This window comes from Oryzias latipes, chromosome 9 (assembly GCF_002234675.1).
Source record: "Oryzias latipes chromosome 9, ASM223467v1".
NCBI lineage: Eukaryota > Metazoa > Chordata > Actinopteri > Beloniformes > Adrianichthyidae > Oryzias > Oryzias latipes.
This window is the reverse complement of record NC_019867.2, coordinates 21,317,635-21,330,133: the sequence shown is the minus strand read 5'-3', so window position 1 is coordinate 21,330,133 and position 12,499 is coordinate 21,317,635. Positions and strand designations below refer to the sequence as shown.

General features: G+C 38.1%; 2 protein-coding genes across 3 annotated transcripts; one reads left to right on the top strand and one right to left on the bottom strand.

Annotated features, from left to right (window-relative positions):
* The first annotated feature begins 80 nt into the window (after positions 1–80).
* Positions 81–2,031, top strand: LOC101170276. The gene is made up of 3 exons (XM_023958660.1): positions 81–803; positions 1,358–1,502; positions 1,600–2,031. The coding sequence occupies exons 1-3, from the start codon at positions 413–415 to the stop codon at positions 1,916–1,918; spliced, it is 855 nt and encodes a 284-aa protein (XP_023814428.1). The 5' UTR covers positions 81–412; the 3' UTR covers positions 1,919–2,031.
* Positions 2,032–4,225: 2,194 nt separating this feature from the next.
* mlec (malectin) lies at positions 4,226–11,566 on the bottom strand. Of its 2 annotated transcripts, none has more exons than XM_004072549.4 (6): positions 11,368–11,566; positions 10,762–11,036; positions 9,601–9,779; positions 9,277–9,453; positions 7,547–7,604; positions 4,226–7,408 (listed from the first exon to the last, which is right to left on the bottom strand). In XM_004072549.4, exons 2-6 carry the CDS (start codon positions 10,961–10,963, stop codon positions 7,161–7,163), a joined length of 864 nt encoding a protein of 287 aa, XP_004072597.1. In that variant the 5' UTR covers positions 10,964–11,036; positions 11,368–11,566; the 3' UTR covers positions 4,226–7,160. The 2 variants fall into 2 exon arrangements, with proteins under 2 accessions (XP_004072597.1, XP_011477761.1); XM_011479459.3 differs by having other exon boundaries at positions 11,308–11,565.
* Positions 11,567–12,499: the final 933 nt, after the last annotated feature.

Here is a 12,499-nt window from a genome sequence, read left to right as displayed (position 1 = left end):
TATGGGAACAGCTCTTGGTGGTCTCCACCTCCAAAGTGTCTCATTGGAGTGCGTGTGCGCATTGATATGAAGTTAAATGATTTTTTTCTTCGGTGTTTAAGTATGTGCCATGCGTGGTGTTTTTAAGCAGCTTCTTGATGGTTCTTATAAGGAGTGATTAGAGTCATTAGCTAAGTGTTTAAATCTGAATAGATGCGGTCGCTGCGCTTCGGGGCGCCTAATTATGTACGTGCATTAAGAGAAAGCCGTGAGGGTAAAAAGGAGCGGTGAGGGGCAGGGTCTGCGGGGAGGGACAGGATTCAAATTGTAAAGTTGTTCCCTTTGTCAGTGGGGTATATAGCGCGGACGAGACGCTACAAAGGAAAACGTTGGAGAGCTGGAAAGAGGATCATCCAGGATCCTGGCGCTCACTATGACTGTCTCACGCTGCATTTGGATTGCTTCATTTTTCATCTCTGTCATGACAAGTGACACTGGAGTATGCGCTCGCTCAGTGGACTCGTTGGGATTTCTGTCACAGGCTTCAAACGCAGCAGGTTCTGATCTGGCTTTACGCACGGACACGCACTGGGAGAGATGCGCAAAGCTGACTGCGCCATGGCTGGAAAACGCGCAGGAAGCTCCCGGAACTCTTCTGGCCACGTTGCTGCAGCTTCGTGTGCGGCCGTTCTCTCCGGGCACCTCAAGTGCTTTGGTTTTTCCTGGAAAGAATCTTTTCAGTTTTATCCGACGGGTCTATCGTTGTTGTCAAGACGGAGTGATCTGCAGGGACGTCAGAGGCATCCAAGGCAGCAAGAGAGGAGGTAAGAGACCAGATAATTAGCAAATTTTCTCTGTATTGATGATATTGGGATCATTTCAAGAATTAATGACCCAGGTTTTGAAAGCAACCCCCATTTGGGAAAATTCTGGGAGTTTGAAGCTCCACAAACACAAAGTAGGACAAGTTTGAGAAAGTTTCTGTGAATGAAAGTGACACAATGGCTGAGACTAAACAGACACAAAATGAAGGGAGAGATGCATGAGACAAGATTTAAGCCAGCCTTTTTGTAGAATTTCTAGGTTAAGCTTTAACGCAACCCTCAGAAAAAGTGCTCTATTCAAATGTACTATGCTGAGTCTATAACAAAAATGAGACTATACTTTAGGTTTACTTTTTATATTCATTATATATTTATATATATTATAAACTCAAAATGTTCCAATTTAGTCTGAAGTCTGGATACAAATGAGTCTCAACTTGTTTACTATAACTGAGAGCCTGCTGGCAGATTAGTCTTGTCCAGTGGCACATTTTGTAATTGATCATGTCATAAATCAGGATGTGTGCTGAACTTCCATTCTTCCTCCTCTTTAGATTCAGTCGTGGAGTTTGTCCTCACAAGAGATATTTTGGCACTGGCAGTTATGAGAGCTGAGCTTCACCTTCACCTTCATCTTCATCAAAATGTGGATTTCCTCCCAGTGATTCAGTTTTTGTCCAAACACAACCTCCCCACCAGGTAAACCCCTTCAAAATGCTTTAAAGCGATTGGTGTCGAGGTTTGCTGTGGTCCTCTGGGTTTTGTTGTAAAGCCAGCTGTCTAACATCTCCTCCAGGTATAGCGTGGGGTCACGCGGTGACACTGTGGAGCTCAGGGTGGACCTCCTCTTCCTCTTCCAGAGTCTGCAGAGGTCGATAGGTGGTGCTGGACGAGGCTCCAGCTTGACAAACATTCGACAGTCAATGCTCTTCTCCGGCGAGGATCCACCGGGGGACCCCCATGATGAAATGTGGGGGGAAGGGCTTGCCAGCACACTACCGGCTCTGGATCTGGGCTTGATCTTGGGTTGCAGAAAGGCTGGTTCTTGGGTACCCTGTGGAAGAAGAAGCATTCAACTCTCACACACTCCTTTCATGGTTCTGTACTACAGATAAGACATTTAAAATATCCCCCCTCATGGACATTTGTCCCCAAACATAAAAGTATGCACTTCAATGATTTATTTATGTTTTTTTAAGCCATAAATGTATAAAAACAATTGTAAATATTTTAGTAGTTTGTGTGGTTTTTCGTGTAAGAAAAATGTCATTTACTTTGGTTTTCCACTTGTAACCCTTGTGCTATCCTAGGCACTTTAACATTGGAAGTTGGGTCATCTACACCCACTAGACAGTGCGCTGAACCTTTTTTCTTCAATGATTTGTGATGTTCACTGGTGTCCATGGATTATATGAAATCTTTCCACCTTTATCCACCTTTGTCATGGTAGGAATAAGATGTCAATGTAAGGGTGGGGTCATCTAAGATAGCACAAGGGTTAAATGACCCCACCCTTACATTGACATCTTATTCCTACCATGACAAAGGTGAATAAAGGTGGAAAGATGTCATGTAATCCATGGACAACAGTGAGGTTCACAAATCATTGTAGAAAAATGGTTCAGCACACTGTTTAGTGGGTCTAGATGACCCAACTCCCAATGTTAAAGTGCCTAGGATAGCGCAAGGGTTAAAGGGCATTTTAACAGATAATGGGCAAAAAACAAGAACTAACAACTAAGGGAACAAACAGGGGGGTATTCCAGGAAGCATGTTTAAACTAGCCTGACTTTAAACCTAAACTCTGGCTGAAATCCGCCTGAACTTGCTTACTCTGGGTATGTCGGTTCCAAAAGACCGGATATGAGTTGGCGTAATTACGCTCGACTTGGTAACCCTGGGTTAATGCACGTGCACAGCAGGTACATGAAGACATTCTCAATGGATCGCCGATTTCCGGAGTCACCATGGAAACGCGTGGTGAAAAAAAGAGAGCGCTACACTTCAGTGAGACGGAGTCTGAGATTAATGACGGCGTATGAAGATTATACGTCCATCAAAAAAGTTTGCTGCATCAGCAAAAGAAAGAGTTTCTGCTTGTAGTAGAAGAACAGACAAAGTAAACGCACGAGTTTCTGATCTTTTTTCCATTTTCCTTGTGACGCATATATATATATATATATATATATATATATATATATATATATATATATATAGCTTATCCAATTTTTTTATCCTTAAATAAATTACTTCTATTGGTAACAAGTACTTCAGTTAAATTTATTCAACCTAATTTATTACGTCTATAAAACTCTAATTGTTTATACAACTCAAATTTACATATTTATTTAACTAAATGTCATATTACTCCAATTCAATTAACATTTTTTCCATCTTAATAAATTATAATTCTTGAACTCTCATATGTCTAAGTTTGAGCCGGCAGATATACTCATTTTTATAACAATAAAAAGAACGAAATAATATACAAAGTACAAACATTCGCATTTTGTATTCATTCATTTTTTTGCTGAGTTGAATGAAAAAATACATGTATCCTTTTAGGTATTTTCTAACGTTGTTATAACAGGGTTCAATGTAGGGGTGCTATATAAAGTCATCATCCTCTCCCTCCCTCTCCCTTATGGTGCAGAGACTAAAGCAAAGTAGGACAAAATAACTCTGCAAAACACGGTAAAACACAGTAAAACAGCTAAACAACTAAACACATTTGGTCAAAAACCCACACTTAAAACCAAATCCGTCCAGACAAGCAAAGGGAATGGTTTCCTACAATCCCTTCGGTGCCGATCTAACAGCAGCACCAAAGTTACACCTACTTAATTGAATTAATTTGAATGAAAATAAAATAACTGTCTGAAAACTACGTGTTATTTTTAAACTGACTTAAAAAAAGATTTTTAATGATCTTAACTGAAGCAAATAATTAAGTTAGATCAACAATGTAAAAAAGTTAACTTTTCCAACATCCATATGTGGTGTTATCACCCTCTCACGGTGGAAAAAGTATTATCTGAGCTTCTTCATCCACTAAATCATCTTCAAATGGACACGCCATGCTGCTTCACCTCTCTCAAAACAAACTAACCTTCAACTAAACCTGCTCCAGACCAGGTTATGTTCAGAGCATGAGTTACAATGGCAACTTGACATATCCTGAAACATACCTCCATTTCTGGAACCGAAAGCTGAGGTTATCAACTTCATTAGCCTCAAACTTACCGTGGGAGCTAGCATAACCTGCTTTCTGGAATACCCCCCAGATCAGTTTGCATCCCACATCTTACCTTTTGTAATGTCAGCAAATTGACCAAAACATTTCATAACCTTCCATCAGTTTCTGTTTACCTTTAGAGAGGAATGAAGATAAAAGAAACAAAATAATAAAAACAGCAGACAGATTTTATGATAAAATAGCACATTTATTAAAAAGACAGTATTAATCAGCATGTCCCCGTTTTGCAGCAGTATGCCACTTGTGATGCAGAAGATCAAAGGTTTTACAATTTTTTCCCAATCCGGCTGCTGCCTCAAGCTCCCGAAGAACTACGATTTATCCAACAAATGTCTCTACAGTTTGACAGGATAAATCAAAACCCGACATGGTTCTTTTAGTGTGTGATTTGCTGCCTGGATGTTCCACCATCCCACTTCAAATAGGCCTTGAATTAATTTTTAGAGGAAAAAAAATATATACATTTCTATTAAAAACACAACAGATTCACTGGCTTTTATTTGCTTTTAATAATTTTTAACCAAATCTCATGACATTCATTGTGTTTATTAGCCTCTTTTTTTATATGATAGAAAAAAAGCCTCTCAAAAACAATGGTTGGTCACTGTAAAAACACTTTGATGAAATGGGGACAATTCTTTGGTTCTTAAGTGACCAAAACAAGCACCCACACTCACAAACACACTTTAAATATTTGAGTTCCCACTGCAGCATAACTGACAAATCAGGATGGATTTAAAAAAAAGAAGGCATTTTTTCCTGTTTAATGTCAAATTAAGAAACAGCCAAGGTAAATAAGTTTTGATTTTTAAATTTAAAATTCTTGATCTTATATCGTCAAAAGTCAAAATGTGTGGAATAAATAACCATGAAAACTTTGACAGGATCAAAAACAAACAAAGTCTTGCTTTACTATAAACCTCCAAGAAAAATGTCAAGGCAAACAATTAGGATAAAGCACAATTTAGTCAATAAATCAAGGCATCAAAGACGAGGAAAAAAGCAAAAGAAAAAAAATCAGTTTAAAATGTATCAAGCAGTGCAAAATGTCACACTAATAAAATATCACGGTTTAAAAGACAGAGATCCTGAGCAGAAAAAAAATGTACAAATTATAAAACATCAGGTCAGCCCCTCACCAATTTAAGTTATATTTCATAAAATGGAAGATCACATAGTTCAGTCTCACAATTTCATTTATTTGACTTTATCAGTCAGTTTATGAGGCTGACTGTAAAAAAAATAAAAATAAAATAAATTTGAAAAAAATGTTCACGTTCTCCCCAAAAAGAAAGGCCACAAGTCTTCAGAAAAAAAAATCTAACACATCAACTTTGACACAAAACAAATGGAAGGACAACTGATGCAACAAAAATGGTGTTTCTGTACCGTATATACACATGCAACTGTGTAGAAAAGCCAGACTGGTGACTTTGGTGCTAAAAATCAAAACTTTTTTTTCCAAAAACAGAAAGGTGCTCATGAGTTCAAAATGAATTGATGTGTACAAAAGAAAGACATTTCATCGCAGACATCAAGTAAACCGTTTATGAGAATGACAAAAAATGTATATAAAAAAAAAAAAGAGTTCGTTAGGAAAGACGCACAGCTCCTGGATTTTTGTTTTTTCTTATCCAAGTCGGAACAGCTGAACTAGTGAGGTGAAGGAGGGTTTCAGGTGGAGGCAAAGTCATCCTTGTTGGAGAAGATCTAAGCACTTAAGGAGGCAATTTCACAGACAAACGCTAAAGTGAAGAAAAACTTAGCCAAAGGCGAATAACAAACTGCTTTCCATTCAGCTACAAATGATTCAAAATCAAAATGAATGTTGTCAGAAAACCGAACTAAAAAGGTTGAAAGATTTGAAGAACTGAACAAAAGTTGATGAAATTTGGTAAATAAAATTTTCAGCTTTAATTCATTTTTGTGCTTTTTTAATTAGCCTTTTCTGCATATAGAGAAACTGTTTATGGCTCAGTAGTTGAAATCATTCTTAACTCAAAAGCTTTTTTGAAGGAAAAATCTCACATACCAAAAATGTATACATTTTAACCTATTGCTTTTATCAATTCCTACAGAGCCTATATCACTACTTTTGTCCAGTTCAGAAAACCTTATCTGTAATCATTTTTTTAAATAAAGAGGCCACTGTGTTCTCCATTTCTTACACAGTAAAAAGGCATTCTTTTAGTGACACAAAAAAGGCAGGCATGCAATAAGAGTAAAAAAAAATATAAAAAAAAGAAAGCACCAATTATTAATATTAAAGCCTATCAGGGTTAAACATGATTTTCAAAATGTATCCAGCTTTTGAGGGAAAAACACAGCATTTTAAACATTTTTTATTCAACCTAAATTATTAGGTGGAAGAATGTCAAAGATAATTCTTCTAGATAAATCCAATCTTTGTTTATGGAAAGGAGAAGATGTGGGCAGTGCTTATACTGCCCGTTGCACAATTGGGGCTTTCAGCTTCTTATGGAAGATAAATGATGGCACATCCATAAAAAGGCCAACTACATTGTGAAAAAAAAGGAAGGAGCTGTAAAATGGGAAAAGAGTTTACCATTACCTTTGATGACTTTTATTCAGTTTAACCTGTATTTAACACCACCGCGCTCAATCTGAAGGGCACCCGGTAAAAAAACTCTCCGGGTTAAAAAATTGAGTTCATATCCATCAATTCTGAGCTCTGAGCTACAGAAATGTGGCTTTAATCCACGAAGACTGGGATCTATAAATCCTGCCCAACCTCTGCGTAAAATTGACTAACATTGTTCAAAAACAAAGAAGAAGAAAAAAAAGGTCAGCAGAGAGGTGGATGCGAAACAGACGCAGAATCTCACGCCACACACTTGCTGCGTCTCCTCATCTTCCAGAGGTAACGTTTACTTCACCTGGCAGTGGCTTTTTGTCTCTTTATCCTCTGCTGTTCCAATTTTTGCCCCCAGCCTTCTTCACCTCTCTCTTGTTTGTATGTTTTTACCTGTGCTGCTGTTGTCAGCTCAACTTCTTTCCCACTTTCTCCCTTTTTCTCTTCATCGTCTTGTGTCCATTAAGCCCCGATTTCTCTCTGTCCCTCTGCTTGTTTGTTTTCATTCTCACAGCCGACATAGGCAGAACAGTGTTGGGATGAACACCCCAAAAGCAACAAGGATAGGAAACATTAAGCTGCTGTTGTCAGCTGCGTAAGGATTTGGTGTTCTGGGGCCTGATTGGACCCTGTTCTTGGAACGAGACAAGACGGGCTTCTTGCCGCCCTCTTCACCTCCTTCACTTTCGTCATCGTCGTCGTCCTCACCTTCATCATGCTTCTCCAAGCCAGGGTGAGGTTGGAGTTTTGGTACATCTGTCAGGTAAAAAAACAAAAACAAAAAACAGGTTAAGTTAGCTAAAAATCATTAAGAAACTGAGACTCAAATGTATCATTCAGAGTTTGATTGCTCTTCATCACCAAAATTACACAGAAACAATGAATCCAATTCACCTCCTAGAGTCCCTTTCATCACATATAGAGCACAAATCTTGGGGTTGTCATAATAACCCTGAAAATAAAAAAGAAGCAAATCAGAGTTAACAGAGTCTATAAAGATTAGTTGGTGTCATCTTAAGATCCACATATTTAATGCAAGAAAACTTTTACTTCATCCAACTTATTTAGACTTTTTTATGCTTTCACCTTAAAAGTAAGTCCTTCAGCCTGTAGATATAAACTTGTGCTATCTTAGATGACCCCACCCTTACATTGACGTGTTCTCCCTACCATGACAAAGGTGGATGAAGGTGGAAAGATTTCATGTAATCCATGGACACCAGTGAAGATCACAAATCATTGAAGAAAAAAGGTTTAGAGCACTGTCTAGTGGATCTAGATGACCCAACTCCCCACGTTAAAGTGATTAGGATAGCACAAGGGTTAAATTTGAACCATGTGCAACGTGGTAGAGCTGGAATTGATTTTAAAAACTGGAAAGGAAACAGTAAAATATACCTCTTAAAAAAACAGATGTCACAAAAAGAAAAAGGATGTTGCTGCACAAACCTATTGTATATATTGCTAACAAATATATGTAGGGTAATTATCAAAAAAAAAACAAATGTGAATTTTACTTTTCCCCCATAAAGAGTAACTTGAAAATTGTAAAAAAAAAAAAAAAAAAAAAAATGTATTTAGGTGTGCTGAAACAGTCTGAAGCACGGGGTAAAAATACATCCATCCGTTAGACAGGTCACCAGTCTGTCAAAGGACACACAATCCCTCCCATCCACACCTATGCACACTTTAAGCAGCCAATTAACCTATGAAGTGTGTTTTTGGATAAATACTTAATTTTAATATCAATGTTAAATCCTTACAAAAAAACCCAGAGCAGTCATTTGCTCCATTCATGCATTCCTGAGCATTCCTCTAAAAACCTGCTCCCAATCCGCAAAAATGAGTGGGTTCTCACATTCATAAGTATGAAAGTGAGAACAGCCCCTTCCAGGAAGAGTCTGTGCAGTCAGCACCACCCCCAGGCTAACACAAACACCCACTTTCTACGCAGAGCTAGTGGTGATATGCAAAAACTCTTTTATTTTATATGCACAATATGTACATCCATCTTTGCAAAAAATTGGATATTGTTTGTTTTTGTGAGCGAAACGCAGAGATGCTGCTAAGGCCGACTCTAGGTTGACTTCATGAAATAGGCAGCACCCAGACGGAGAGAAGGCCGGTGCCTCAGAGATCGAGATCTTACTTCCGGGTAGGAAAATTAGCTCAGTGTGCCAAAAGGTAATATATGATCATACATATGGATATAGTTTACTTTGAAAGGTTTAAGAAAAGCATGATATAAGCCTTTTAACGTGTTTGCTGTTCAAAAGTGTAACACAAAAACATTACTTTCAACAGATCTGTGACAAAACTTTTTTTAATTGTGCAAAAAGAGTCATAAATTTCTAAAATTATATAAATAAATAAAAACACATGAGAATAAAATAATAAATTATTTTATTATGTTTCCTTTCCGGTAAGCACATTTCAGAAGTTTTTTTTTTTTAAATTTAAATTGATTTTCAGCAAAAACCTATTCCGGTAAGACCAACAAACAAGTAAACATCTAAACTTTACACTGATGTTGTATTAAACAACCTCTCCACGTTATTAGCAAAGATTCATCATTAAATGAGAAGCACAGTGCGTCTTACACCAGCATATTAAACTAAACTCACCTTTACAAACTCCACAGCGAGCTTGCCATTAAAAGTGGACACCTCTCCTTGCACGGTCAGTTTGCCTCGGTTAATGGAGAAGGGCACTATCTCATCATGAGCAGTACTGTGACCCACTCGATCAAAGATGTCCAGATCTTTTACCACCACATGGCCGTTTAGGCGAACATCAAACACCTAGAGACACATTTTCACAATGTTTACATTTATATAATTGTAGTTCCTACATCAATAAAAAACCCACATCCTTGCCAAATGAACAAGAATAGTTTTGAATCACGTGCTTTTTACAGTATTTACATTTTAAGAGGAAATTAAACTTACTTTTTGCTGCGACTGTGCAAAGTAGACCTCTGAAAATTTCAAGACTAATATATAGTTTCCTTCCTCACGAATGGGAATGTCATAACCAAAAGTGTCCTCATTGTAGCGCTCTGTCTGGTACAGAATCTGGTCCTCTGGACTGGAGCGTAGTATTGGGAGGCGTACACCATAATCAGATGCTATAGAAGGAAAACAGCATCAAGTGCTGTTCAAAACGTATAGATACCACAAAAAACAGCTATTCATCGAAATATAGCATTGGGTTATAGATCCACTCCAATCATCTTTTGATCCATTATAAAGAAGTGTTACCAGTGGTCTTTGAATTATGATTTTGCCGTTTTTAGTCAAAGTAAAAAACCTGTCTGTTTTCTTTTACATAGTTTCTGCAGAGGAAAAGTAGTTCTTTAGAAATTAACCTCCGGGTTGGGGGTGGGACAGTTGGCACTGAGCAAGCAAGCCCCCACTTCCCATCATCCATCTGTTTACACTCTCCTGCTAGCTTAAACCCACTCACAACCCCAACCTAACATTGGCGGCGCTGTAAAAATGACGAGCAATATTGGAGCTGTCCAGCTGTGCAGTTTTGAGCCAGATACCAGCTCAGGCCAGGAAAACAAAGACGTACATGGAACTGGTCGTCTGCAAGTGGATGCATCAGAATGGAGCAGAGCAGGGAGCTTGTGGCCTACCGATTGTAGCAACAACATCAAAGCTATTTTAAACTGCTTTTTTTTTTGTCTGCTCCTGATTTACAAGTTGAATTTAAAAATTTAACTCAGAAATTTAATTTTAGGCCCATTTTTCTTTATTTCTGTGCTCCATCATGAGAAAATGTTACAAGAAGATATTAAAAACACGATTTACATTGCAGTGGGTCTTTAAATAATTGATGTTTTATAAATTGGGCCAGGAATGAATACTGCCGTTTGATCATATCACCTACTTCCTTTACATGCAAAGAGGGGCGGGGCTGCGGCCCTCAATGCTGACTCCTCATTAGTTTGTAGTCACTTGCGGAAGACATGCATGGAAAGGTTTATGCTGGAAACGTACGTTACTCCAAGTTAGCCAACACCAACCGTTGCAATTGACAGCTGAAGCCCAGCCACGCTTATGAAAAAATAAAATAAATAATAACTGATTAATACCAATGCTCACCTTTACCAACTTTTCCTTCCAACGGGTCCTTTTTAAAATGAATACCATGTACGTCTACATGTGCTTCACCACCGGCATTTACAGCCCAGATAACCCGCTCTGCGAGGTTGGGGCCCCCGCCGTTCGCCACGCAGTGCTTGGTCAGCAGCGACAGAAGCGCTGCGACCAGACCGGCGACAAGCTGTGCCGTGAGCCGCTGCATTCTCGCACCTTACAGCAGTCTGCTCCGACACACACACTCACAGGACAGCGTCGGTTTACACCAACACGAAGCCCTTTCGAATGAAATTGACAGAACACGGGATTAGCAAGCAAAAGGAGCTAGCCAGCATGTAAGTGACATGAAACATGATATTTAAAGTTAGCCAGTGTGCTAACGTTAACAGTAGTAACGATAGTTTTGACACAGATGAGTAATAAATATTTTACAGACTCCAGCGGAACTAATTCAAAACATTCTAATTCTACACAGAAAAACAGAAGACAAAGAGGAACTGGCAGTAGTTAACGATTTCGCTTTTGTAGTCCATGATCTAGCTAACGTACCTGCTTAACCAGAAATTCTTGGTGTGTGTGTCTGTGGACGGCTACAGATGTATCTCTTACCTTTCCCTTCCACAACAATTTAAACCTATTTTTTGTCAGTGTGCAGCAGTCGTATTTCTGCTTGGGTCAGTGTCACACACAAGGAGTACTGAGTAAAACAACTTTCCTTTCTGCGGCAGCTGGCCACAGCCTCTATCACTGACATTCATTCAATCTCGATTTTAACGTTTGCTCTTTTGCTAGCTAAAGTGCTACCTAACATGACGTTTACAATGACCGATGATTGACAGCTACAATGTCGAATCACATCCTCCATTTAATGCTTCCTGGTTGTTGTGAAAAAAATGTTTTAGTTTTAGTGTTTTCTACTGTTACTTTAAAAATGTTTTTATTTAGTACAATTTTCATTTGAACATACTGGCATGAAAAATTACCGTTCGATAAGAAAATATACTTTTTTTTTTATCCTCAATTCACCGATGCAGGCGGGGCGAAATTATAGGTCTTATTTTCCAATAGTTTTGATAACCTTCATTGCAATAGATAGAAATATATTATTAAATCATGTTTAATATTTGTAGACTATTTCGGTGTCAATGATATTATCACTAGATTTACGATTTATTAAAGATGTTGAAACATATTTTAACCAGAGCGTCTTACACGTGTTCTCAAAGGAGTCGCTACGACCCCCTAATCTTTTCCAGTTTGGTATAGTCCTTTTCTTGTCCAATCAGAGAGGTCCAACGCAACGCGCACGCTGTGCTGGAAAATGACTGGATAGTTACTACGGCGACGGCCCTGTAGATGACAGCTTGATTTTATAAGCACATTTTTGCCAGTTTACACTAAAATTGCTCCTAGAAGCTTTTTCCAGACACAGGTTGACATAAATAATCATGAGGGAAATTGTTTACCTATAATAATCAAATTACCTTCTCACACATTAGATTAGATTTGCTTTATTGTCATTGTGCATAGTTATGAGATTTAAGGATCGCCATCAGTGCAAGAACAGCAAGGAAGGGACAAATAATAAAAAACACAGTAATACAATAAAATCAAACAAACAAACAAACAAACTCATAATACTACCCTGTATCTTTTGTGTTTTCTTGATACCCGTTTTAAAAATGTACCTTCTCAAAAATAAATAAATGCCACAAATATGCTTGTGAATTTGACTTTTCAT

What these genes read in the sequence shown, in the direction of transcription:
- LOC101170276 (XM_023958660.1), top strand. Translation starts at nt 413, where the DNA reads ATGACTGTCTCACGCTGCATTTGGATTGCTTCATTTTTCATCTCTGTC. An exon ending in CCAAGGCAGCAAGAGAGGAG is followed by an intron (nt 804 to 1,357) that starts GTAAGAGACCAG and finishes CCTCCTCTTTAG; the next exon opens with ATTCAGTCGTGGAGTTTGTC. An exon ending in AAACACAACCTCCCCACCAG is followed by an intron (nt 1,503 to 1,599) that starts GTAAACCCCTTC and finishes CATCTCCTCCAG; the next exon opens with GTATAGCGTGGGGTCACGCG.
- mlec (XM_004072549.4), bottom strand. Translation starts at nt 10,963, where the DNA reads ATGCAGCGGCTCACGGCACAGCTTGTCGCCGGTCTGGTCGCAGCGCTT. An exon ending in TCGCTGTGGAGTTTGTAAAG is followed by an intron (nt 7,605 to 9,276) that starts GTGAGTTTAGTT and finishes TTTTATTTTCAG; the next exon opens with GGTTATTATGACAACCCCAA. An exon ending in GATGAAAGGGACTCTAGGAG is followed by an intron (nt 7,409 to 7,546) that starts GTGAATTGGATT and finishes TTTACCTGACAG; the next exon opens with ATGTACCAAAACTCCAACCT.